Source organism: Sporothrix brasiliensis (assembly GCF_000820605.1).
Source record: "Sporothrix brasiliensis 5110 chromosome Unknown Cont19, whole genome shotgun sequence".
Classification (NCBI taxonomy): Eukaryota; Fungi; Ascomycota; class Sordariomycetes; order Ophiostomatales; family Ophiostomataceae; genus Sporothrix; species Sporothrix brasiliensis.
Window position 1 is genome coordinate 131,782 of NW_024467138.1, and position 25,041 is coordinate 156,822.

Sequence of the window (25,041 nt, forward strand, 5' to 3'; positions counted from 1 at the left end):
CGATGACGCGATGCACAACAGAAAACCGGCAACCACACAGGCAAACAAAACACCCTTCAATACTCGTCCACTTGGAAACCCTGGGCGCATTTCAGCATCTCCTCCAGCTCACCCAAGTTGCCCCAGCCCAAGGTTTGGCTGCCGCGCTGCACCAGCGCCTCCAGCTCGGCCACCGACGCACCATTCACCGTGCCGGCGGGCAAACTGCCGTCGCTGTACAGGACGCCCGCAAAAAAGGTCAGCGCAAGTGCGACCCAAGCCCCGGCGTCCTCAGCACGTGTGCTGCCCGGCGCCTGGCGGAACTCGACCGTGCCGTCGCTGTGGATCTCCTTGCTCGTAACCGACGTCTTGTACAGGCTGCAAAAATTCCACTTGAACACTTTGCCGCGCACAAAGTCGGCTGTCTTGCCTTGCGCAATGCCCCGCACGCTCCTAGCCGAACACAAGTTCATAGCCTCGTCCATCGTAAAGATGCGGCTTTCATAGCAGGCGCGCACAATGTCAAGGCACGTGTCGAGACTGGCTGCCCTGTGGTGGGCTGTCAGTGTCCTGGCCAACGCGGGATGCTTGGTTCGCTGTGCGGCTTCGCTGCCGCTGAACATGTGGCTGTCCCGGTTCGAGGCGCACCAGTGCGACCCGCCCGCGCGCCAGACCGGCATGAGCGCGTCAATGGCATGCTCGTAGTAGAGCGCCGCCTCGGCCAGGCATACCGCGTTGACCTCCGTCAGAGTCGTCCCGGCCGTCGACAGGTGCACATGAGTGCTGCACGTATCCGATTCGTGGACCGTGTAGTAGGTGTGCAGCACGTTGAAGATGGTCTGCAGGTCCGTGCTCCATGCCTGCTCTTCGGCCCTGAACACAGGCGACACGAGCTCGATGCCGTACTGGTCGCTGTCGGGGTCGACCTTGATGGTCACCTCGCGGATGATGAACCACTCCTCGTAAGTCTCAGCTGCCTTGCCATGGATGTGATTGCGGATTCCATGTTGGGCCAGGCGCCGACTGACGTCTTTGGCGAGCTCACTCCAGCTCTTGAACGGCCTTTTGCCTTCTTGATTTTCGAGCTTCAGCTCGAGCTCGACGCCGAATCGGAAAGATGTTTTGGGCATAGTAGGATATGAGGAAAGTGAATGTGAGAGTATGACGTGAAGAAGAGGCTGCTGGATGGTGCCTTCCTTCATCAATACCCTGGCGACATCGTCACGACGCTTGTCTTTATATATCGAGGCCAATATGTGTTGCCTCGTCATCTTCTTTCTCATTGAGCTCTTTCACCCCAGAGTGCACATTCGCTGACCGGGCTAGCCATCTTGAGAGATGGGCCTCCCAGTCCGTCGTTTGAGGTTTGTTCTTAGTAGATGAGCAGTGCCTTCGAAGCAACTTAGAAAGAAAGCAGCAAGGGGGAAAAAGGATCTACTCTTTTTTTAGAATTGGCCATGTTTGACTCTGTCGCCTTTGTTATCCAATCCACCTGGGATTATGGCTCTGTTCTCCGGCATAGAAATTTTCTCTGGGCGCGAGAAAGAGAAGTGCCCGCGTCGAGGGAAAAAAGAGGTAAGGACAGTAGACAGTGGCAGCCGCTTGGATAATTTTAAAACGACCATGTTGTATCCGCATCTCCATATATTGACTTCCAATATTGATTGAAAGGTGTTTGATTCGAGCAACAAAAGGAAGTCCGTGTTGAGGGCCATCCGGCCGTTTGAGTCGAGCTTGGAACATGGTCGACCAGTCTCATGAGGAAAAGATAGGTCATGAGAATCCGGAGATGTTGAAGGGCGGCCTACCCGTTCTTTCATTGATCAAGTCCTTGTTTCGACAAGGTCACAGGCCTCCTTGATGTATCAGGCACTGGCTCTTGACAGCAAGACAATGGACACATCAAGGTCTATCTATAAACACGTTAGCGTCATGAACCAGAAAAAAGAGTCGTATGAATCATCCGCGAGATACGGCGGCAAAGATACCTGGCGTGGTCGTGGGGTCGGGCGGCAGCGGCGAACAGAGCCTCAACCTGGGCTGTCTTCCATTGCAGCGCAGTCTGCTAGAACAAAAGTGGCAAGACATGCCGGCCGTCTCTCCGGACCCTCTTCCACGATATCGAGCAGTGCCAACTCCAGGTAAGAGCGGCGTAACGTGCACGCGGGCGCTTCTTATGTTAGCCATGACCAGGCAAGACTCCTCGACTGGAAGGACCAGGTTCTGGTCAGGGCAAGGAACGAAACGGGGCCTGGCCTTAGTCCTGGAAGCGGTCGCAGTTTAGCCGAACGTATATCCCCGGGCCTCCTATACGGAGGTATGCAAATGACCCTTGACTTTTTGGTCCATTTGAGTTGTATTGAGTTTCACGGAGACAACAAAAGAGAAAAAGAAGAATGGTGTACATGTGCAGGCGTTGAATTGGCGATTTGGCCACTTCGACTGCGGCCAGCATTCAAAATTAAAACATTACTAGGTGCTCTCCTGCAAGGATGACCGGTGCAAGAGTCCTGTTTATCGAATCTCAAATGCAAAATGGCATGCATGGACGTATCGCGGATCCGATGTCGATGCATGCAGCGTCTCGTCCGGCTGTAGCTCAAAATAGATGCCGTTGACAGCTGTCATCAGATCGGATTCGAAGACAGAAATCACCCAAATAGACAGGGAAGCTTGCTCGCTTGGTATTCGTGCTTATTTGGTTGACTCCTGGGATTCTTTGCTTGGCAGCCGTGGCCGTCGACGGCTGGGCTGCCTCCCTGTGCTTCAGAGTGTGTAAGTCGACCCCACAAATCGACAAGGGGACCACAAGGAGGCTCTGTAAAGAAGCATGTTGGTCTGGATGTGGGCACGGAATCTCTTGAAACAGACACTCTCGACAAGGAATCCAAAAGGGTAGCAAAACGTAAGGGTAAGGAGAAACAGTCGATGGACACCGTTGATAGTGACAAGGGCAACGACATATGTACGCGGTGATGGGATGAAAAGATCAAAGCGCAGAGTCCTTAAGCGCCCGGAAAACAATTGCGACTTGACACAAAAAGGACAAAAACAACCGCCTAGGCGCTGGGAGTCGGGACGTTGTTGAGCAGGACGTACTTGTCTGGATGCTTCACCGTAAGACACCGCACACCGTGCCCGGCCTACCCTTTCTGTCATGTTTCGTAGACCGGGAATTTGGGTTTTTTTTTTTTTTTTTTTTTCGTTTCGCCATGACAAGATTCAGACCAGGTGGTGTGTCCGTGTTGACAGGCAAAACTAGCTCCGGTATGTAGCACGGACAAACGGTTCGACGAAGCACGAATCAGGCGCAGACGACAGGGTAAAATGTGCTGGCGGGTTCGTTAGCCGCCTGTTGCCTGGGCTGAAGGACGTTTGACAAAGGTCTGTTGGACCTTTGGAGACTGGGAGAACCTGCTCTGCACTCGCTTGTTAACGAGAAGGAAATGGTAAGAAAAAGAAAAAAAACAAGACGACTCAAAATGCAAACAGAAGCTAATGATGGGATGTTGATACTCACCAAAGCCACTTACACGGTCGAAGCGTCAAATCAGAGCGGACCATTCCTTCATATCCAGGCTGAGCATGGATGCGGAATACCGTGCAGAGCGACTCGCTGCTTGATTGTACTGTGCAGTGGTGCCAGCATGTTGGCTGAGATTGGTCAATTCGATGGCGACAAAGGCACAGAGGGGAGCGATGTGGTGCTAAATTTGCAGGCACAGCGTGAGAGAAACCAGGCCTGCGGCTGTTCGCTCTTGCCCTGGCTTTTTCAGAGCGAGGTCCGCAGAACGCACCTTCGGCAGGCGGCAGTCGGGCATTGCACCAGCCAATGGGGCGAGAGGTGCGTGACGCCATCTGGAGTGCGACGTGCCGCACAGGTGCTCCACGGTTGAACACCTTGGATGCAAAGGCTGGTCTTGATTTTCGAGAGGTTGTTTGCTTGCCTTGTTTAGTTATGCAATGCATGACGGCATGGTGTGAGCCGCTTCACCGCAGGCTGCAGTCTTCAGTCTTCTCAGGTCTTCTTAGGAGACCACGCATTGATTCGGTTGCACCTTCCAGGAATGACAGCTCCACATCATTATGCATTGCGCTTTCCCTCTCTGGTCCATGATAGATCAACAGAATGCCTCGATTGTTGTAGAAGGTGCGGTGGACGCGTCAGTAGCTTTGCAAAACAGAAACGGGCCAAGTACACGGAATCGTACTGAAGCACACACGATACACGATAGGAAAACATGGAATGCACTCGCACGTATAATGAACCTATGTGAACGAGTTGCAGCAACTCGTGTGACAAATTGCACGGACGGGCGCTCCAGCTGCCAAGAACTCGCGTTCTTAATGTTTCTGTCGAATCCACGCGAGTCGCGCAGCGCCCGGAAGGTTGTCTCTGGGGCACAATAGGCCCACACAGGCTAGGGAGGAACATTTTGCTATCGCCTTTTCAGTGCCCTGTAAACAGGGACTGACAAATCGACCAAACGGCGGGGCAGATGGCCAGCCTACGGCACACCAGACAGGCGTGCTAGGGACGGCAGTATTTAGGGACCAGTGGAATCCCGCCCTAGATTGAACGGTGTATCGAAACTGCGTTCGACGACAAAATATTCCAAAGAGGCACACGCTGTCTACGACTCTCCACGACCATCTACGGCCCGTTTCATGATCCCTTTCGTCGATACACCTGAGAACTCAGCACTTCCATCCACAGGCCACGACCATGTCTGTCACTCAGATCGAGACGTTCGCCGACTTCAAGGCCCTCCTGGCCGCCAACAAGTTTGTCATAGCCGACTTCACTGCCGACTGGTGCGGCCCCTGCAAGGCCATTGCGCCCCTCTACAGCAAGCTGGCCACCGAGAACGCCATTGAGGGCGGCCTGGCTTTTGCCAAGATCAACGTCGACAACGTCCCCGACGTCGCGCAGGAGTACGCCGTGTCGGCCATGCCGACCTTCCTGTTCTTCGCCGACGGCGAGCGCGCATCGATCAACGTGGCACCGCGCAAGCCGGGCGCGACGGCCGAGTCGGAAGAGGCGGACCCAGCGGGCAAGCGGGTGGTGGACCTGATCCGGGGTGCGGACCCGCGGGCCCTGACGGCGGCGGCGTCGCGGCTCGGCGAGGCGGCACGCGCGGCGAAGGAGTAAAATCGAAACCTCCACGATCAATCTGTAACATACCACAAAAGAGGACGCATGTGCCTTTGGAGGGCGACAATGGAATACCACAGGAGTTGTGAGGGCACGTCCGGGATAGCACTACCCGCATTTCTATTACCGTCAAATGAGCAAATGAGATTGTTATTCACGCAATACTTCGTGGTATCGAGTGACAAAATGTGCTGACAATGGCGGCTGTGTGTATCCAAAAAGAAGAGTATGTAGTCGCAGTAGAAACAAAACATGGCAATCAGATGCTCCTCCAGTTTTGGTGTCCAATCCCGCATGCCGGCGCCAGACTCCAATCTCATAAACACAAATGTGAAGTAGCAAAAATATAGCCAAAACAAAATGTGCCAAAAATATGTACAACATAACCTACTTACTTCTTCCCCCCGTCTAGTAACTTGCCGCACCGACTGCACTCCAGCTGCTGCACGCCGTTCACCCGCCGCGCCTTAAACTCCCGTCCGCCGCACTTGGTGCACCTCATTTCGACACCTTCGTCGCCATGCTCGCCGTCCATGTCGCTGGCGCCGTCTGTGCTCGTCATCTCAGAGCTCAGCCGACTGACAATCGAGCCTGCGCGCCTCCCATAAGGGCTGTGCGACCGCGAGCCTGGGATGAGCAAGTTGTTGTTGTTGTAATGGGGATGGTCCATGTCATCGTGAGGTTCACCGTCGCCGTCGTCAGAGGCGATCGCAATGGACGGCGAGAGGAGGGAACGTCCGGTACTGGATTTTTGGCGGGTTTGCGATGCACGGATGGCTGCCGCCGCCGAGGAAGACCCATCGTTCGCCGCCGCAGCAGCGCTCGCCTGTGTCTCCGATTTTGACAGCGGTGACTTGGGCAAGAGGTTAACACCCAGGGAGCGTCGGCGCGTATGGGCCGTTTTGCTCTCACCGCCGTGTTCGCTGCCCTTGTCGCTGCTGTGCGTCGAGTCGACAGGGCTGGGTGGCTCGACAGCGTTGTTGGAGCTCGAGCCACCACTGATGAGCGACGTGCGCAAACCGGAAATACCCCTCCACCGGCTGAGGTTCCAGAAGCCAAAGCTGGCGCCCGCCTGGTCGAGCCGCAGCGCTCCGTCGTCCGCCCGGTATGCCATGGACGGCTGCGGTGTTGACCCGGCAGAGTCCAGGTTGCTTTCGGACATGTCGTCTTGTTCGAGATCATGGCCATCCTTTGGCTCCTGAATCTGAACTTCGGTTGGCACTGGTGCACTCTCCGTCGTTTCGTCGCTTGGCCGCGAGGTGGCAGAATCAATGGCCAAGCTGTCACGATTCGATGACGCTGCTTGACTCGATGAGGCAACCGTCCCCTTCATCAGTGCTGTCGACGCATTCTCGCCTGCTGGCGGAAGGACGGGCTTCGCAGGCTGCCGCGAGGTTGCCGCAAATGTGGTAGATGTCGGACTTATTGCCGAATTGGCCAAACCACTGCGACCGGCTTGGTTGGGAGCAAAATGGGGTGAGAGAGGCGAGCTTGTAGCTGTCGCATAGGGCTGTCTGCGGGCATCACTAGCGAGGCCACTTGAGGCGCCCAAAGGTGTCCTTGACGACTTGTTGGGCGAGATGGAGCGCTCACTTCGCACGGACGCGATTCCGCTGCCAACAAGCGAACTCGGTCGACTGCCACCGCCCTCTATGTCGTGTCGCCAGCGGTTGATGCTGTCCGGGTGGCCGCCAATCTGTGTAGAGTTGCCTGCCAGGTGTGACGGCAATGAGAGCGACCCGCGGCGCGAATGGGCGGCGCTGCTGGCACTGGTGCGCGTAATGATGCTTCCGCTGCGGCCGACCAGACGCGAGCTCGTGCCCAGTTTCTGGCCGAAAGACCCAGTCTCCCAGCTTTCGTGCTTTCGTTTCTTAGCGGCACAGTCCTGGCGGAAGACCTTGATGATACCTGTATCGCCGCCCGTGACAATAATGTTTCCGTCGTAGTGAGTCGAGCGAGCAATGTAGGCGGGTGACTCTTCGGGCCGGGCCCGCGGCGGGTGAGGAGGGTTCGTGGGCTGTGTAACATCTGTACCGTCCTCGTTGTGGTTGAGCGTGTTGTTGGACATGCCCGACTGCGACGCCAGTGTCTCTTCGAGGGACATGAGCGTGATTGGTGGCGGGTTGCACAAATCGTAGACTGGGTCACCCGACCCGCCTAACAGCTGCCGAGTCTGGACTGGCGCAAAGATGGCCGTGGTTACCATGTCGCTGTGGGCATCGAATGTCTCACAGGGGTACCGGTCCTTGGTGATGGCATCGCTGGACGACGCACTCCAAATAAAGACTTTCTTGGACTCGCTGCCGCAGATGACGTACTTGCCATCGTCGCTAAAGCTGGCGGAGAGCTGGGCACTGGCGTGCTCATGACCCTTGAATTTGCAGTCCAGCATCTTATCGCGCAAGTGGTAGAGGCGAACACGGGCGTCGGTCGAGGTCACCAGGATGGCAGCATCGCCGGGCCGAGAGTTGGGCAGAAGCATCGGGACAATGCCAGTAATCTTGCTGCCCTTTGCATTGCGGCCACGTGATGAGCGGACGTGGATTTGTGTGAGTGGTTTCAGTCCTTCCGTCTCGAGAAGGTAGCAAAAACCGCTGAGTAGACCCGCAATGGCCATCTTGCCGTCAGGCGAAAAGGCCACAGCTGTGATCATATCGGACATTTGCGCGGAGAAGGCAACGGATTTGTCGGGGATGCTCCACAGGCGCAGAGTGGCGTCGAGACAGCCTGCAAGGAAGAACCGGTCGTCTTTGGGGTGGAATGTGACCTTGCTGACAAGCTCCTTGTGTTTGAAGGTGCACAGGCACTCCTCACGGCTGGTGTGCCAAAGACGGACGGTCTTGTCCATGGATGTTGACAACAAAAAGTTGTTTTTGCTCCAGCTCAAGTCGAGAATCTCGCCGGTATGGCCGTTGAACTCCTGCACGGGCTTTTCCAAGAAAACGGGCGCGCTAAGCCGTTCGTTGGTGCCGTCGCTCTTGGCCTCTTCTTCCTCCTGGGACCGACGGTCCTCGGCAGTCGAGATGACCTTCCAGACGCGGACGACGTGGTCGCGGCCGCCTGCGGCAAGGTACTGGCCGTCTTTGCTGAACTCGGTCGCCCAGACAGCGCCGCCGGTGGCCGTTTTCTTGCGGCCGTGGCCGGATGTCGTTACCGTTACGACAGGGTTGCGGCTGTCAGTTTGTGATTCCAGAGGCCGTGTGCCAATTAGCTCTTGAGCGAGAAACATCTTGTCGAACTCCTTGACCTTTTTATTGTGTAACTTGACGCGGATGTAGCGAGGCGGCTCCTTGTGGTGTGGGAGGAAGCCGGCCGAGTCAACAACGGACGAGAAGACGAGGGCATTGGAGCCCTCGTCGCGCGGCTCGCCCGCTTCAGAGGCTTGGTCGCTCGCATCCTCCTTCCTCCTACCTGCCCGCATGCTCAGTCGGCCGAGAAATCCTTTTCTGGTTGATGTTAGACACGAGAAATCGGGGCAAGTTACATGCGCAATGTACAAAGACGGAACGTGCATACTTCTTTTCTTTCCCTACATCGGCGCCCGGAAAAGGGAAGCGCTGGGATATATCAGCGGTGGGAGACGATGCATCTGGGCCAGAACTGTCGGGTCCTGTGGTATAGGACCGAAGTTTCGGATTCCGGGACTGGTCCGTGTTGGTGCGAAGGAAGATATGCTGTCGTGCGTATCCACGCATTAGCTAAGTTTCCATTTGATGTCCGTTTCACGGGATGCCAAGTATATAAGCACAAGGCCACGTCACGTGGGATATAAATATCCGGGCCCATTCAGTGAAGAAGAAGCAAGGGTGAGTTAGGCATAGCTTATTGCGGGCCTTTCTTTTGACTCAACAGGGCAACCTTACTTGAGAGAGGGGGTCGATGGACGACGTGTTCACAGAGGCGCTGCTCGACTGGACGGAAGCTGCCGTCGCAGCCGGTTGCTGCTGCGGTTGCTGTGGTTGAGGGGAGGTTTGCTCCGGGTTAGCTCCTCTGACAGGGGCGAGGGCAGATGGTCCCCGCGAGAGTCTGGGCGCTTTGCGAGTAGCTACCGTGGGCTGTGTGGATGCGGCGGAGACGGCGGTGGGCGAGGGCGTGGCAGGCTGTGCTATTGTCGACGTTAGTGGCATTTTGGAACAAGTCGACCCCAGGCAGCAGCATTTCTGTTCTGTTTTGTTGTGTCTCGTATGTCTCCCATGTGGCTTGCCCGCTTCACTTTTCGTATCCGACCCTAAGAGGAAAAAGGCCTGTGCGTCCTGAATTTTTGCGCCCGGCGCAAGACAGGAGGACCTCCGTGCCGAACGCGTATGCGGACCCCACTTAGGGCGAAGCCGAGCTCAGGCATGCCGAGACATCAAGCCAGGACATGATATCTATGCGATGGGCAGATGTAAAATACGCAGTACTCGTGTAATACGCAGAACAGGGAAATTGAGACTGCCCAAGTGGAGACGGTGTATTTGGATGGTAGGGGACCAAAATAGAAACCGAAGAACGTCAACGTGGTAGTTGCTGCGGGGAGGAAGAAAAGAGTGTTAAGAATTGGACGGCTGAGATTGGACAATTAAGAACGACAAGTGCGAGATCGCGGGTCGACAAGAAAGAGGCAAAACGTGGGGAATCCAACACGAGCGAACAAGAGGGACGACATGTCAGGCCAGGAACGACATGTACAAAAACGGATACGTAACGCGGGAAGACAACCCGGAACGTGGAACCGACAAAAAAGATAAAAAGATAAAAAAAAAAAAAACAGAGAAAGAAACATAAAACGGCAGCCTAGAGTGTGGCTGTGGTTTATGCTTAAAATGGGACGAGGCCGCTCGATGTTGAACGACGGAAATAGAAGTACCACAAGTCTTCTTGGATGACAGGTGGAGAGAATACTCGAGACACTAGAGACTAAAGTGTAAAAACAGCCAGACCGCGAGGAGCACATTCCCGTGTTGATAACTTTTTAAAGCTGCTTGTCTCCCCAACATAGAAACGAAGAAAAAACAACGTACATTGATCATTGGTCGACGTCGGCGTCTTTGGTAAGCTGGTGGCCTTTCCAGACAAGGCTGCAGCCGGAGGAGCAGAAATGCTACTGGCGTTCTTGTTTGCGGTAGTGGCGCTGTTGCCGTTTCGAAAAGGCACGTCGTCCCGATCTTGGGGGCGGTCCTGGCCGCCCTTTGTGGCTCCGAGAAGGGCGGCCATTCTGAAGGCGGGTTTGGGTGAAGTCAAGGAGTATATATATATGCCGCACGATGTGCGATATGCGTTATACTCTCTATGTTACAGAGGCTGAACGTAATGTTCATGTGCGGCCTGCTGCGAGGCGTATATCGATCCGAGTGATCCGCCAAAGGATATGTGGCTTTTGTCGTTGCTTAGCCCCACTGCATTCGGGTCTGCTTTCCTGGGGGGTTCTTCTTGGTTGTGTTGTGGAGGACGAATCGAATTTGGATGCGAGCGAGGGGAAGGCAATCGCAGCTGAAAGAGCCGAAAGTGCGTGGATGGAGATAAAGCAAAGCAGTGGCGGGCGATACAAGCAACGGGAAGCACAAGCCAACAGTTGGTATGAAAAGTATGGGAAAACCGAGGTACGGGACACTCGATCACGGCACACCAAGTGCGATGCCGACAGGGGGAACTTCGTGTCTCGTAAAACGATCGGCCATAAAAATTCCAAAAAAAAAGAGCGGCAGAGAAGGGAGTACGAGAAGACGGACAGCTCGGGGTCGTGGGATAGGCGGTGGGCGAGGCGAAATTCGAGAGGCAGCAAAAGCTTGAGGGCCTTGTGCGACGAGTCGTGACAGCGGCGAAGAAGATGGGACAGCGCTGAGAGCTGGTGGGCGGTCGGAAGGTCGGACGGTCAAACGGTCAGACGGTCAGAAAAGCTGTCTAGCCATCTAATAAAGGCTTCGCCGAGTGGGGGTGAGACTGCCATCAGAGTGCCGTAACGGCAGGGTCAGCGTTGCTTGCTCACGGCGCAGCGTCGAGCTACAGGACAGGAGCTTGTCGCAAAGTCAACGAGTAAGACGGCAGAGGTGTCGTGGCGGTGGCTAAGCTTGGACTGGAGCTCACACTCCGTCGGGGAAGAAGAAAACTCGCAGTACTTTGCAGAGGCCAGAGCAGGAGAGGAGCTTGGTTGGGTGCTCGGAGCTAGAAGGAAACAGAAGGAGATGCAGTTGGGCTGCATGTGCATAAGGCGGCCGGGGGGCTGTTCAGTTTTTGGCTGTGTGCGGGGGTAAACTTGAAGAAACTCTGGCGGCGTGGCGATGCGATGCAACTCTGGGTTTAGTAAGAGTGCGAACTGGGTGGAAATGTCTGGAGCAGGACGGAAACGACTACGGAACGAGAAAGCAACAAAGAGGGCAAAAGAGGAAGGAAGAGACCAGACGAACCAAAATCGGGCAGGCGTACGATCCACACAATCAGGTTCACTATACCTAAGCTAGATAAGGGAGATCTATTGCGATGGGGAGGCCAGAGGAAGGTACGATTCAGACATAATTACGGAGCGTACGATCTACGTGGAACGCCGAGGCGGTTCCTGCCAGAACAAGTCCATTGAGGTCTTTCGCGAAAAGGCAAGCGCAACTGGCCGGCTCAACAGGGAACTGGCCTGGTCAGGTCCAGGACAGGTGCTGGCTCCGAGCTTGCCGTCGTCCCTTCCGCATTGGGCGTTAGCCTGACTCGGCGGCTTACTTTGCGCCAGGCGGCCCTGGAACGCGTTGGAAATGGACCTGATTAACTTAATGATTGTCACTGTTGCTATTGGGCTAAAGGTATCTTGTAATTAATTTGAATCGAGACTGCGGATGGAAGGTGCGGGCGTGCTTTCAGACAGACGAGAGAGCAAGTATGGACCTGACAACGCCGGCAGAATAAAGTACACAACGTCATTGAGCATTGGAGAGGAGACGTTTGGCAAGGATCGAGCTTGAAAGAGCTTGCAAGAGCTTGCTAGGGCATATTCCGTGGGATCCGAAGCAGCGGGAGCCCTGTATCTCTTGGTGTGGGGCAGGCAACGCCAAATGCGCCACGCAAACAAGGCAGTGCCCATTGACGCCACACGGTCAAGGCAGCATCAGGTGACGGGCATGATTTCAGCACGCTGCATTTGCGTCAGAAAAAGACGGAAGGGACGTTGAACACTTGTCCGTTTAAATACAATTGCTTTTCTTTACGCGGTTACGGACGGCAAGTGTGACAGAGGACACTGGTTTCCAGATGCGCCACGCACTCTGTGAGAAGGTCTTTTAACAAAAATGACGTAACATTCGGTGAATATCTGGTGTCCTTTTAACTGGCTAGTTACATAACCCGGTGGCAGTTTACGGTAATTTTAATATTCAATAATACAAATTCAAGAAGGGTGCAGGGAGGAGGACAACCCGGGAAAGACAATAGGATACGTCGTAATTTAATATACTTGTGCTTGTTTTTAAAGAATACGTGTAGAATTATACGCCGTAAGTGAGTACTATTATAAGTGATTATAGGATAGGTCTTCACAATAGATTAGTTGATGAAAAGCATTGGTTTCGAGGGCGAAGGTAGGTGTGTATTATAACAAAGACTAATTCTTACCCCTTCTTCCCGGTGAGAAGAAGGGAGTCCTCTTATTTAAGGAGAAAAGGTTTTTTATTAACGTAACGTTAACGTGTGGTTAAGGACCCGTTATACTACGTTTTATTATATAAGTTTAGTTATTTAATTCGTAGTTTTCGGTTACGAATCGGTTATAATAATTATCCTTTCTTTTCGATAAATTAAACTTTAGTTTTTTTTACGACTTTTTTTAATCTTTTTACTTTTACTCGAGTAAAAAGTATCGGAAGTTATAATTAATCCTTTAATTATATACGACGGTTTATTAATTCGTATACGAGTTACCTTATAATCTTTTATATTATATAATAGTCCGGTCTATTAATTACCGACGTAATATAAGGTTTAAAAGTATTAAACGTATTTAAATTATTTATCGTTAAACGTTAATATTTAAATAAATATTCTCGTTTTCGGTTAAATATTATTTAACGTCGTCGTTTTTATAAAGTATATTAATAATTATATAGTAAATAAGTAACGACGAGTATTTATAGGTTATTTTTACTCGAAACGTTTATTCGTAAATATCGTTCTTTTTATAAACGTTATTTACTTTTATTTTTTTTTTTTATACGTAAGTATAAAACTAGTTACTCGGTTAAGTCTTTATTATAACTTACTTTTACTTTTTTTACTCTTTACTTACTTTTAACTTAACGAACGTTTTTTAAGTAAATTATTTTTTACTCGTAAAAAAATCGTAACTCGTTTTCTTTCCCTTTTTCTTTTAATACTTTATAATATTATCGATTATTTATTATTTATAAGTCGTTAATTAAGTTTTTTTAATAACTTTTTTTTATTTATTAATATATCGTAGTTTATTCGTTTAAAAGTCGTTTTTAATTAAATTATTCTTTATTATATCTTTCGAAATACTTAAACGTTATAAATACGACGAAAATAAGTCTTTAAACGATATTATAATAAGAATTTCGTAGTCTTTCCTTTTTATTTCCCCGTTTATACGTAATAACGTAAGTAATTCGAGTTTAACCGTTTAACGTTTATCGACCGTATTAAACTATACGTTTATTCGACGTATTATAGACTCGTTTCGTCGTTCGTTTACCTTTTTTTATATTAATTAACTCGTAATATCGAAAGTTAAAAAACGTGTCCGTATTCGTATCGTCGTTTAACGTATCGACGTTAATTCGTTTATAAGTCGTTTAATAATCGTTAAACCTTTTTAACCTTAGTTTAATATATTACGGTTTATTTAATAAGTAGTTTTACCGTTCGTAAAAAAATTTTAACTACGTTCGTTCTTTTCGGGTTTATCGTTTAATTCGTTTATAATTCCGTTTATTTTACCTTTTAAGGTTACTTTCTTTACGTCTCGTCTTTAAGTTGTAAACCTTTTAAACTCGAACCGTTTTTAACCGTTTAATAACCTTACGTTTTATAACGTAGTTACGGACCTTTCGAGTATTAATCGTCCTCGACCCGTTATAACTCCCGTTACTTTTACGACTCGACCGTATATTATTAACGATACTACTCCCGTTTCTTTTATAATATAAACCTCGTCCGTAACTTTTTAACGTTTTATTCGTAAAACGTCGGACTGTAATACTTTTAACGATATATATTTAAGTAAAGATAGTAATATAATAAATAATAAATCCGACGACGAGTCGTTAAAGATTTAAAATAACGACGACTCCGAGTCGAAGTTTATTACCGACCTTTAAGTTTATATATATATTACTTATTTTTTTAATATAATTAATAACCTTTAAAACGTTAACTTTTATTAAACTTTACGTTATATATACGAAGTAACGACGAGATATTAATAATATAAAACTTATTATTATTTTTATAAAAAGGTTTTTACGTTACTTATAAGAAACGTTTATACCGTTTTTTACGTTATTATTAAAGTAATCGACCTTTTATTAAAGTCGAACGAAGAAACGTTTTTAACTTTATTATATATCGTAAACGAATTTATACACCGGTTAATAGTATTCGTACGGGGTTATAAAAAAGCCTACCGGTTAATTACTAACTTTAATAAAACGGTAAGTCGAACCGTTTATAAAAGAATCGTAATAAAGTCGTAAGTTATTTACGATTATATCCTTTTTATTATTAATAATAATAAGTCGAACCTTGAACGGTTTTACTTACGACTCGGGTCCGGGGATCCTTTATATTAAAAGTGGTTAAAGGATCGTCGTATTTTTTTTAACTTAATCGGTCGGAACGTAACCGAGAAAAGCCTCTCTTTCGTTTACGTAAAACGTTATAAACGTCGTTTTAACCCTTTTTCTTTTTAAAACGTTTTCGTCGTATATTATTCGTTTATTTTTATTAAGTCGTATTAAATATTAATAATAACTTTTTTTTTTTTTTTCGGGTTAAACGTTATAAGTACGTAACTAAGTCGTTTACGTACCGAGTCGTTTTTATATTCTTTTAATTAAATAAACGTCTTTAATATATAACGTTTATATATTATTATAAAGTTATTATTTAAATCTTTTTTTACTAAGTAAACGTTTTTAACGTACACCGTACTTACGTTTTACCGTAAAGTCGTTAACCGAATTTAAATAATAATTTTATAAATCTACTTTTTTTTTCGTAAAGTAATTTTTTTATATTTTTTCTTATAATCTTAAATAACCTTTTTAATATATTTTATATCTTTTTTAAACACCTACTAATTATATTTTACGGGTTATTCTACTTATTTTATTAAATAATAAACCTTTTTATTACGTTTCGTTTTATTTTTAACTACTTTTACCTTTTATTTCTTTTAATCCTTTTCGAGTATAAGTAACGGTATCTTTTTTACCGACTCTTTTTTTCGGGACTTTTAAGGTTTTAATAAAAAGACCGAGAATATATTATAAATACGGTTATATATTTATAGTAACGTTAGTTTATATACTTATAAGTTAATTTTTTTAATAACTTTAAAGAGTTTAATAAATTTCGGTACTATTTTTTTTTTAACTACTTATAGTTTAAGATTTTACGTCGATAATACGACGAGATCTTTTACTTTAAAAGTTTTTAATTAATACTTTTTATTATAGTATTTTTTATACGTTTTTTACGTTTTTCTTTAATAATTCTTTACTTTTTTTTTAAAGGTATAAATTTTCTCGATCTTATTTACGATAATTAATACCCTTTTTTCGTAAACGTCGGTCTCGACGTTAATATATATATTTAAATTATATCCGTATAATATATTAAAAAGTGTAACCTTAATAGTTACGTTAATAATATTATTAACCGTAAACTTTACGTTTTATAAAAGTAACGGTTAATTCGATTACTCGTCGTTAAAAAATACCCTTAAATAATATTTTAAGGTCTAGTTTATACGTTTAATTTATTTATCGGTTTAAAAGTAGTATATTATTAAAAACCTTCGGTAAATTAATAACGTTATATATATTTTTAATTAAAATTAACTTATAAATACACTTCTTTTATTAAAGATAATTCTTTTAAGTGTCCCGTACCGGTTTTTAATTTTAATATATATTATTCGTACTAGTCCTTTAAACGTAATAGTAGTTAAAATTAAAAGGAAACGATATATCTTCGTATATTAGTCGATTATTATTATTAAAATATTATTTACTAATTCTTTTTAATAGTAAACGATAAGTAATCTTATAATAAAATTTATAAAAATCTTTTATTAAAGTCTTTATAAAATTAATAAGGGTTGTAACTCTTTATATAGTTTATATCTTTTTGTAACGATTCGTTAATAAATCGAATATAAATCGATAAATTTATATATATCTTTAATTATACTTAATTAATAAAATTTTCTTTTTATTATTTCTTTTATTTTAACTCTTTTAAAGTAACCCGTTAAAGGTTTATTATAGTATCGGTTAAATATCTTTTAACGTACCGAACTTTTTACCGAGATATAAATATAGTAACGGTACTTTAGTAATCCGTCTTAGTCTAGTCTTTATCGAAAGTCTCGTAACTTTTCTACTTATATAACGTTTCGTTTTACTATATAAAACGAATCGTTAACTTATAAGGTTAATAATAAGTCTTATAACGGAGTAAAAGGATTTATTAACGTAATCTTCTTTTATATAGTTATAAATTATACTAAAGTCTTTAAAATATATTACGTTATAAGTGGTTTCGGTTAAAAGTCACGAGTTAACGACGAGGCTTTCGAACTCCCCGTTTAAACCTAGTTTTTTTAAAGACGAGTTTAAATTTATTAGACTTATAAAGGCTTCTCGTTTAACTCTCGTTATAAAAACACGACCTCTTTTCTTTAGTCTTAATTATAAACCTATTAATACTTTTATTATAAGATTAACACTTATTACGTTACCGTTAACCTTTATTATAATATAAGTAAAAGGTTTTTATAGTTATAATCTTCGTCGTTAAACTTATAGTCCGGACGACGTAACGATACGTCGGTAAGGTTTTTTTTCCCGGTTTAATATTTAATTTTAAAATTAAATAATATTAAAAATATATACTATTTAATTTATCGGTTATTTAACTTTTATTAACTTATAAACACCTTTAAATTAACGTAGTCCGATAAAACTTCGACTTTTTAACGACTCTTATTTAAGTATTATTACTAGTACTTAAAACTCTTTATAATTACTATTATTTTTTAATCGGGGGTATTATAGTTTAACTTTAACCTTTTTTATTTCTTTAATTAAAAAACGATTAAATAGTATTTACCTTATTCGTTTAATTAAAATAGTACCCCGAAACTACCCTTTTTTAACACGTCCGTTTCGAGTCGGGTTTATAACTTAAAATTAAAGTACTTTAGTAACGACGTTTTTTTAAAATATACTTTAAACTTATCGAAAGTTTCTCGTTCGTAAGTCGAAAACGTAACTATTCTCGGTTTTTTTTATTTTATATACCCTTTAAAAGGTTATTAAATAAGGTTATAATTTACGAATACGTAAAGATAAATCGTTTATAAAAGTTATAAAATCTTAAAAATACTTATATATTACGGTAAGACTTCGGTTTTAACCACTTTATAATAGTAGTTATTCGTTTTAAATTTATTTTAACTTTATAACGTATAAGGATAAATCTTAAAAATTTTACTTTATTTATAAAAAATTTACACTTATATAAATTAATATATAATTAAACTCGTTTAAGTCTCTTTAACACTTCGTATAAATATCGTATATACTACTCCCGGGATTAAAAGAATACTAAAACGTTATTTATATATATTATATATATAATATTAATTAACCCTTATAAGGTTATATAAATATAATATTAAAAGGTAGTAAAAACGTTAATTAAACCGAAAAAAAGAATTATATACTCGAAGTAGTTATATCGTATACGAAACGTAGTCTTTTACTTATTACCCTTTTTAATTCGGATTTAATAATAAATATCTTTAATATCGAGTTTAAAGAAAAACTAGGTTTTATTTATCCGATTTAAAATCTCGGAAATTAATAAAAGAGTATACCGGTTTTTTACGGTAACTTTATTTAATCTACGATAATCGACGTAAAATCGTAACGTATTATTCTTTTTTAATATAAATAATATAAGTACGTCGGTTAGTAACTTAAAAGGACGGATACGTCCGTTTTATAAGTTTTTTTTAATATAAAGTCGTAACTTTTATAATTCCCGTTTAAATAACGGGTAAATCGTTTTATATAAAGGTTACGTATCCGGTAAAAGATTTATAATATAATTAGTTTATTTAAACGGTAGAATAATTATCGTTTTAAATATATTAAAAATATCCGTAAAGTCCTTTAACTCGATAAGTAGTACGACTTCTTTATAAGTCTTTTACTTTTTTATATCGAAAGAATAGTCCTCGTAAAGGCGTTTACTTAAGACTACCGGGAACGTTATAACCGTATATACTACCGTCTCGTTTTATATAATTTTCGTAAACTTTTTTAAGGTTTTAATATAAATCTTTAAGGTTTTATACGTAAAACGTTATAGTATTCTTATTAAAATATTAATATTTAACACTTTTAAGTTTATAACACTTAATAAAATAAGACTAATATCCGGACTCTCCGATTTATTAAGTACGATATAAAGACGGATCGTCTTTTTAATCCTTTTACGGAAATCTATAAAAGTAATAAGGATATCTTAAATTTTAAATGTTTAAGTTTTAAAGACGTTTATTAAATACGTTACCGAATCGGGATATTTCGTTTTTTATAGTTAAAGTCGTCTTATAAATTAAATACTTACGATATTTAACCCCGTAATAGTATTTAAAGTAATAGTCGTTTTTTTCTCGACTTTTTTATAATATATTATTAACGTATTCTTTAATAATTTATATTTTATTTTTATTACTTTTTTTTAAACTCGAAAAAAGTAATTAAAGGTTTTTTAACTTAATAAGTTTTTTAATAATAGTATTTTAAATAAGTACGTTTTTTAAGTAGTTATTTACGTAGTATCCTACTTTATTATACTTAAAGTAAGTAACTAAGGGTTTTTTTTACGACTCTTTTTTATTTTATAAACGAAAAGGTTAAAAACCCGTTATATTCCTCCTTTTATCGTTTTTACGATTTTTATAACCGTTCGAACGACGTTAACGTTTCTTTTTTTAAAATATATTTTTTTACGGTTTATCGTCGAGTCGTTTACGACTTTTTTACGAATTACGGACGTTATTAGTAAAGTAATTTCTTACCCGTTATATAAATAATAATTTGGTTTTTACGTATAAGTTTTAAAGATTAATCTTTTTATAATTAATAGTTTCGTTTAACGTATATTTAAGTTAATTATTTAACTTAAAATAAAAAGTTTTTTTTTAAATTTATTAAAAAAAGACGTTATTTACTTCTTTAAAAAACGTAAGTAGTTTAAAAACTCGAATAACGGTTAATTAAGTCGAGAATATATCTTTTTATATAACTTATAAGTTTATATCGACGGGTCGTTCGTAGTAAAAACGAGTATCGTTATTTACTCTTTAAATTTATTTTAAAAACGTTCGAGTCGTCGACGTTTCTCGAAATCTTTAACGTTACGTATATATAAATTTTATTACTTTTTAAACGACTTATTTATATAGTTATAAGTAATAACGACTTAATTACGAGAATTTAAGAATTTATACGGTTTAACTTTAAATATTATTTTTAATTTTAAGATTTAAAATTCCCGGTCTTTAAAAGTAAAATAATTCTTATAAACTTTAAACGATAGTCGTATTTTTAAATCTTTCGATTTACGACTCTTTTATACTTTTTCGTCGACTTTTAAACTATTATTCGATTTAAAAGAATTTTCTTTAAATAACGGGATTAAAGAAAAGGAAGTGGTAGATTTATTTTTAATTTTTTACTTTAATAAAAGACTCGTTAACGTTTTATATTTTTTAAAACTACGATTCTTTTTTCGAGAGTTCGTTTCTTTTTAAACGTTACTAACCTTTTTTTAAACGTCTTTTTTTCGTCGTCTTTTTTTTTACTTATTCTTTTATAATAATACTAATCCTACCACTTTCTTCTCCTTTTTTACTACTAATCGGTACTATTATTACTACTTTAATACCCGAAAATTCGGTCGAGTCTTCGACCGTTAATTATAAGTTAAGGTTTTCGAGGATAAAGTCGACGTTTACTTATAAAAGACTCGTAAAACCTTATAAATACGAACGTATAACTCGACTCGACCCGACGAGGAGTAAGTTTATTACTTCTTTTTTTTTAACTATTATAAAAAAATATCCGTAAAAAAAAGAATTAAAATTATTATAAATAATTATAAAATAAATCTTTATAATAAATTAATTAATAAAAAGTATTAGTTTCGAGAACGAAGGTAGGTGTATATTATAACAAAGACTAATTCTTACCCCTTCTTTCCGGTGGGAAGAAGGGAGTCCTTTTATTTAAGGAGAAAAGGCTTTTCACTAACGTGGCGTTAACGTGTAGTTGGGGACCCGTCACACCGCGCCCTATTATATAAGCCTAGTCACCTAATTCGTGGCCTTCGGTTACGAATCGGTTATAATAAGTACCTTTTATTTTAACCCACCACCCTTTACCGCCTATAACGTAAAGTATCTTTAGTGTGTTAATCACATACTAATAGTACTTATTTTAAATTCCTTATATAATAACACTATTAAGTCTTAAAATTATTTATTAAATATTACGTTAATAGTTTATTTATTTTATAATTTATATTATTTTTTATTTATTATTATTATTTATATTCGTCTTAATATTTTAAAAAGTAAAAAAATATACAGTGTAACTCACAGTATATTTGTAAAACGGAGCGAATTCACACTAGTTACAAAATTTTTATATGTACGACAAGGATTAAAATTTAAAATTTAAAATTTTTTAATATAAAGTATTAAAAATAACCGTTTAAAATTTTTTTAAAAAAATTTAAAAATCGGTAATAGCATTTCGTTTTTATTTAACATTATTTTATTATTATTTTTATATTTTTCATACTTTTCGTCGTGGAGATATTAAGTTGTGGCTCAATGTACATTTTGTATGCGATTGTTAAGTAAAGGTACATTATGTACCGGGCGGAAATGGGTGGTGGGCTAAAATAGAAGGTACTCACTTACTTGTGAATACGACGTATTACAACGCATTGGCCACCATATTACGTCGTATCAGAGCCGGTTGACCGAATTGGCCCGGGCAGGATCTAATATTTTTAAGCTCATCAGTTATCGTTTCAACTTCAAATCCAAACTATCGCGGCGCACGTCAACAGACACGAATCATGGGTTAAGAGAACTTTTTGTTTTGCTCAGTTTTAATCAAGTGCCATTGGCACCCGAGCGTTCTCAAGACTAGACGAATGCCCGGTTTAGATAAACTGATATCACCATTCGCGGTGATATGAAAGGTACTACGTCGTTCTCAGACTGTCATATGTCTCTGTCGATTGCGCAGCCGCTTAGAAATGACAAAAAATAGAAAGTCCGTGGAATATGCCAGTCGCAGACATTCATATTCAACAATCTGCATTGCGACCATGTCTGCCCATGGCTGACGCCTCTCACCCCTCGAGGCCCCCTATGCCTTGTGTCGCGGCTCATTTTGACAGCCTTGAAAATGCAGAAACCCAAAATATCACCCCGGATGGAGTCTAACTCGCTGTGATTGCACAGCAGTTCCGCTTAGAAAACGTGTTTTCGTTGATGATTGCTGAACTCGCGCGGGGGGGGGGGGAGGGGAAGGGGGTGATATTAGCAGCCCCAGGAGTCGGCCTTAAATGGCCAGATTGGCCGTAGACTGCTTTCTTGTGCTTCGTGAGTGGTATTTACCTGTGAGACTGTTTAACTACGATGTGGGACGCACTCAGCTTACCTTGCACCGGCCACTCTGAGGCGGGGCTTCATGAGCATGAAGTACTGCAGTGAGAAGGTCGTTCGACGGAAGCTTGAAAAGACAGCTTGGGTGAGTGATGGAAGAGGTATATATCGCCAGCCCAGTTTCGCTGTCCACCGATTCTACGTTTGCCATTGCTTTGCGTCAATATCAATTCAATTTTTGATCTGCGCCGGATATCTCCATATTGCAATAGTCCCCAAGAGACCACCCCTCGCACATCGCCAACATGACGATTACGCACGTTGTTCTTCTCCAGTTCAAGGACTCGGCTGATGCCGAGGGCCTCAAGGCGGTAGGTGTGCTCTCTCCGATTTTCCAAGCCAGGCCGGCGGCTACTAACACACACAGGGCCTTGAACAGTTTCTCAACCTTACGCAGACCTGTGTGCACCCAACGACGCAGAAGCCGTATGTGCTCTCCATGCAGGGCGGCAAAGACACGTCCATTGAGCATTTTCAAGTGAGACACATTTCCCTTGACGGCGTGTACTCCAGCCTGAGAGCAATACTAACCGTACCTCTCTTTGTCCCCAGAACGGCCACACGCACGCCTTTGTCGCGGAGTTTGCAACGGTAGAGGATCTTGAATACTATGTCAAAGAGGACCCGGTGCACCAAGCTTTTCTCAGGGACACGTTTCCACTCGTGGAGAAAATTACCACTATGAACTTTGAGTCCGGCAAGCTTTAAGGGGCCCAAACGCAACCGGCGCGGCTGACAGAAAGGAGGATGGTCCGAAATCCGGATGTGGCTGACGACAAGCAATGCGAAGGAGAGACCGATCAACTCCGACGAGCCCACTGGTGAGCCGTAGGCTGGATTAATAATGCAAGCTTGCTGGCTACAGCATGGACACAGCAGCCAGCCGCACTGACCAGCCCGCGCCTGTAAACATCTCACCAAGAGGCACGGAGGGGCGCATGTTGCAGGGAGGAACCACGTCCCATGTTGGAGATAAGAGTGCGTTAGCATGGCACCTGCAAGGACGGATGTAGATTCGGAAACAAGCAGTAAAGGAAGCTGGTAGAGGAAGCAAGCGGACATACCAAATACAACATCATCAATTCGAGGCCGAATGGTAGCATTGCAGCATGGCCCCGAACACGTAACCGTGCGGCTTCTTTGGTGCTTTACGACGACTACGAACGAGACCAAAGGAGCTTGGCTTGGATGGCTTCATTCCTGCGAAAATGGGGAATTGGTAGGTGGGGTGCAATGTACGGGCCACATTCTCCGTTTTGCATAGAAAGTAACATCGACATGGGCCACTCCATTGCATCATCTTCCCAACTTGTACGTTGCATCTTGCCCCAAATGACTAACGAAGGGGGGAGGTCGTGCTGGCTGTATTGGTACACGAGATTCGATCGAAGTGCTCCGTATAAAACGGCAGAAATGCCCACCCCTCGAAAGCTCGACGAAACACCTAAACACCTGGGCCCCTGATTTGACGTGCCTGTGCATATTCCCTTGTGTCCTCCACCGCCGCAACAACGTCTCCGCTCTCGATACCGCACGACACAGTGTCACCCACAATGGCCCCGCTCTCGATTCGTTCCACGATCAAGCTGAACAGCGGCTACGAGCTGCCCCTGCTGGGCTTTGGTGTAAGTCAATTCAATCCTAACGCGACATGACCACAATTGCAATCACAACGACGACTGCCACATCCTCCATCCTAACTCATCTGGTGATTGTCGCAAGGATAGCCCACGAATTCCCCTTGCATCTCGTGTTGAATTTCCCGGAGCACACCCACACCCTGTGTGTCCGATCGAATGCTAACTGTTTGCAGCTCTACCGGACGTAGGACGCTGCCTCCTTCACCAACACGCCTTACTCCTCGCTGTGGTTTGGATGCTCACCGTATGTACAGGCCCCCCGCCGAAACGGAAGACGTCGTCCTCAAGGCCTTCGCCGCCGGCTACCGCCACATCGACTCGGCGGCCGCCTACCGCAACGAAGCCGGCGCCGGCGCTGCCGTCCGCAACAGCGGCATCCCGCGCAGCGAGCTCTTTTTCACGACAAAAGTGCCGTACAAGAAGATATCCTACGAGGGCGCCAAGAAACAGGTCGCCGATTCGCTCGCGCTGTCGGGCCTCGACTACATTGACCTGGTCCTGCTGCACGCACCGTACGGCGGCTCGGAGGCGCGCAAGGGCGCATGGCGTGCCTTGGTGGAGGCCGTGGAGGCCGGCCACGTGCGGTCCATTGGCGTCAGCAACTACGGCGTGCACCACCTCGAGGAGCTCTTGGTCCACATCAAGGAGCTGGAGGAGGAGCGGGGCGGCCCCGGCAAGGGCGGCATCCTCAGCGTCGGCCAGTGGGAGATCCACCCGTGGGTGGCGCGCCGCGACATTGTCGACTGGAGCGCCAAGCACAACGTGGCCGTCCAGGCGTACAGCCCGCTGGTGCGCGGCGACCGCTGGGGCGAGGCCGCCCTCACGAGCCTGGCGGACAAGTACAAGGTGTCTGAGGCGCAGGTGCTGATCCGGTGGAGCCTGCAAAAGGGTCACGTCCCGCTGCCCAAGAGCGCCAACCCGAGCCGGATCAAGTCCAATGCAGACGTCTACGGCTTTGAGCTGACGGCCGACGAGGTGGCGGCGCTGGAGACGACAGAGTACGAGCCGGTGTGCTGGGACCCGACCGTGGCGCCGCTGGATGAGTAGGCGGGCGTTGGACATGACAGGACAGAGGGTAGATTTTCTCGAACATGACCTACGTATTTCAGATGCAACAAATAAATTCGAAAGTGCGCAGTGGTTACGTCGCACTTGAGAGTTGAATATCACTCAGCAGTTGATCAGCACGTACTAAAATGTCATTGCTACATGGTTACAGGCAGAATTAATAAATAAAAAAAAATAAAAAAAAAATAAAGAAGAAGAAGAAGACAAAAATGGAAAACCAAAGAGCGGAAACGACACACCGG

The 25,041-nt window shown here is 44.1% G+C and overlaps 6 protein-coding genes across 6 annotated transcripts; 3 read left to right on the plus strand and 3 right to left on the minus strand.

Moving 5' to 3' along the window:
• Nucleotides 1-56: 56 nt before the first annotated feature.
• SPBR_00812 (uncharacterized protein) lies at nt 57-1,109 on the minus strand (the record flags this gene model as incomplete). The annotated part of the gene is made up of 1 exon (XM_040759131.1): nt 57-1,109. The coding sequence occupies one exon, from the start codon at nt 1,107-1,109 to the stop codon at nt 57-59; it is 1,053 nt and encodes a 350-aa protein (XP_040617819.1).
• Nucleotides 1,110-4,705: 3,596 nt separating this feature from the next.
• SPBR_01109 (thioredoxin 1) lies at nt 4,706-5,131 on the plus strand (the record flags this gene model as incomplete). The annotated part of the gene is made up of 1 exon (XM_040759427.1): nt 4,706-5,131. The coding sequence occupies one exon, from the start codon at nt 4,706-4,708 to the stop codon at nt 5,129-5,131; it is 426 nt and encodes a 141-aa protein (XP_040617820.1).
• Nucleotides 5,132-5,525: 394 nt separating this feature from the next.
• Nucleotides 5,526-8,555, minus strand: SPBR_00140 (uncharacterized protein; the record flags this gene model as incomplete). Its single annotated transcript, XM_040758460.1, has 1 exon — nt 5,526-8,555. One exon carries the CDS (start codon nt 8,553-8,555, stop codon nt 5,526-5,528), a length of 3,030 nt encoding a protein of 1,009 aa, XP_040617821.1.
• A 108-nt stretch (nt 8,556-8,663) lies between these two features.
• SPBR_09033 (uncharacterized protein) lies at nt 8,664-10,330 on the minus strand (the record flags this gene model as incomplete). The annotated part of the gene is made up of 3 exons (XM_040767159.1): nt 8,664-8,744; nt 8,998-9,239; nt 10,138-10,330. The coding sequence occupies 3 exons, from the start codon at nt 10,328-10,330 to the stop codon at nt 8,664-8,666; spliced, it is 516 nt and encodes a 171-aa protein (XP_040617822.1).
• Nucleotides 10,331-22,336: 12,006 nt separating this feature from the next.
• Nucleotides 22,337-22,799, plus strand: SPBR_01097 (uncharacterized protein; the record flags this gene model as incomplete). The annotated part of the gene is made up of 3 exons (XM_040759415.1): nt 22,337-22,402; nt 22,459-22,569; nt 22,644-22,799. 3 exons carry the CDS (start codon nt 22,337-22,339, stop codon nt 22,797-22,799), a joined length of 333 nt encoding a protein of 110 aa, XP_040617823.1.
• An 845-nt stretch (nt 22,800-23,644) lies between these two features.
• Nucleotides 23,645-24,778, plus strand: SPBR_00760 (aldehyde reductase; the record flags this gene model as incomplete). Its single annotated transcript, XM_040759079.1, has 3 exons — nt 23,645-23,716; nt 23,905-23,915; nt 23,986-24,778. The coding sequence occupies 3 exons, from the start codon at nt 23,645-23,647 to the stop codon at nt 24,776-24,778; spliced, it is 876 nt and encodes a 291-aa protein (XP_040617824.1).
• Between the last annotated feature and the right edge of the window lie 263 nt (nt 24,779-25,041).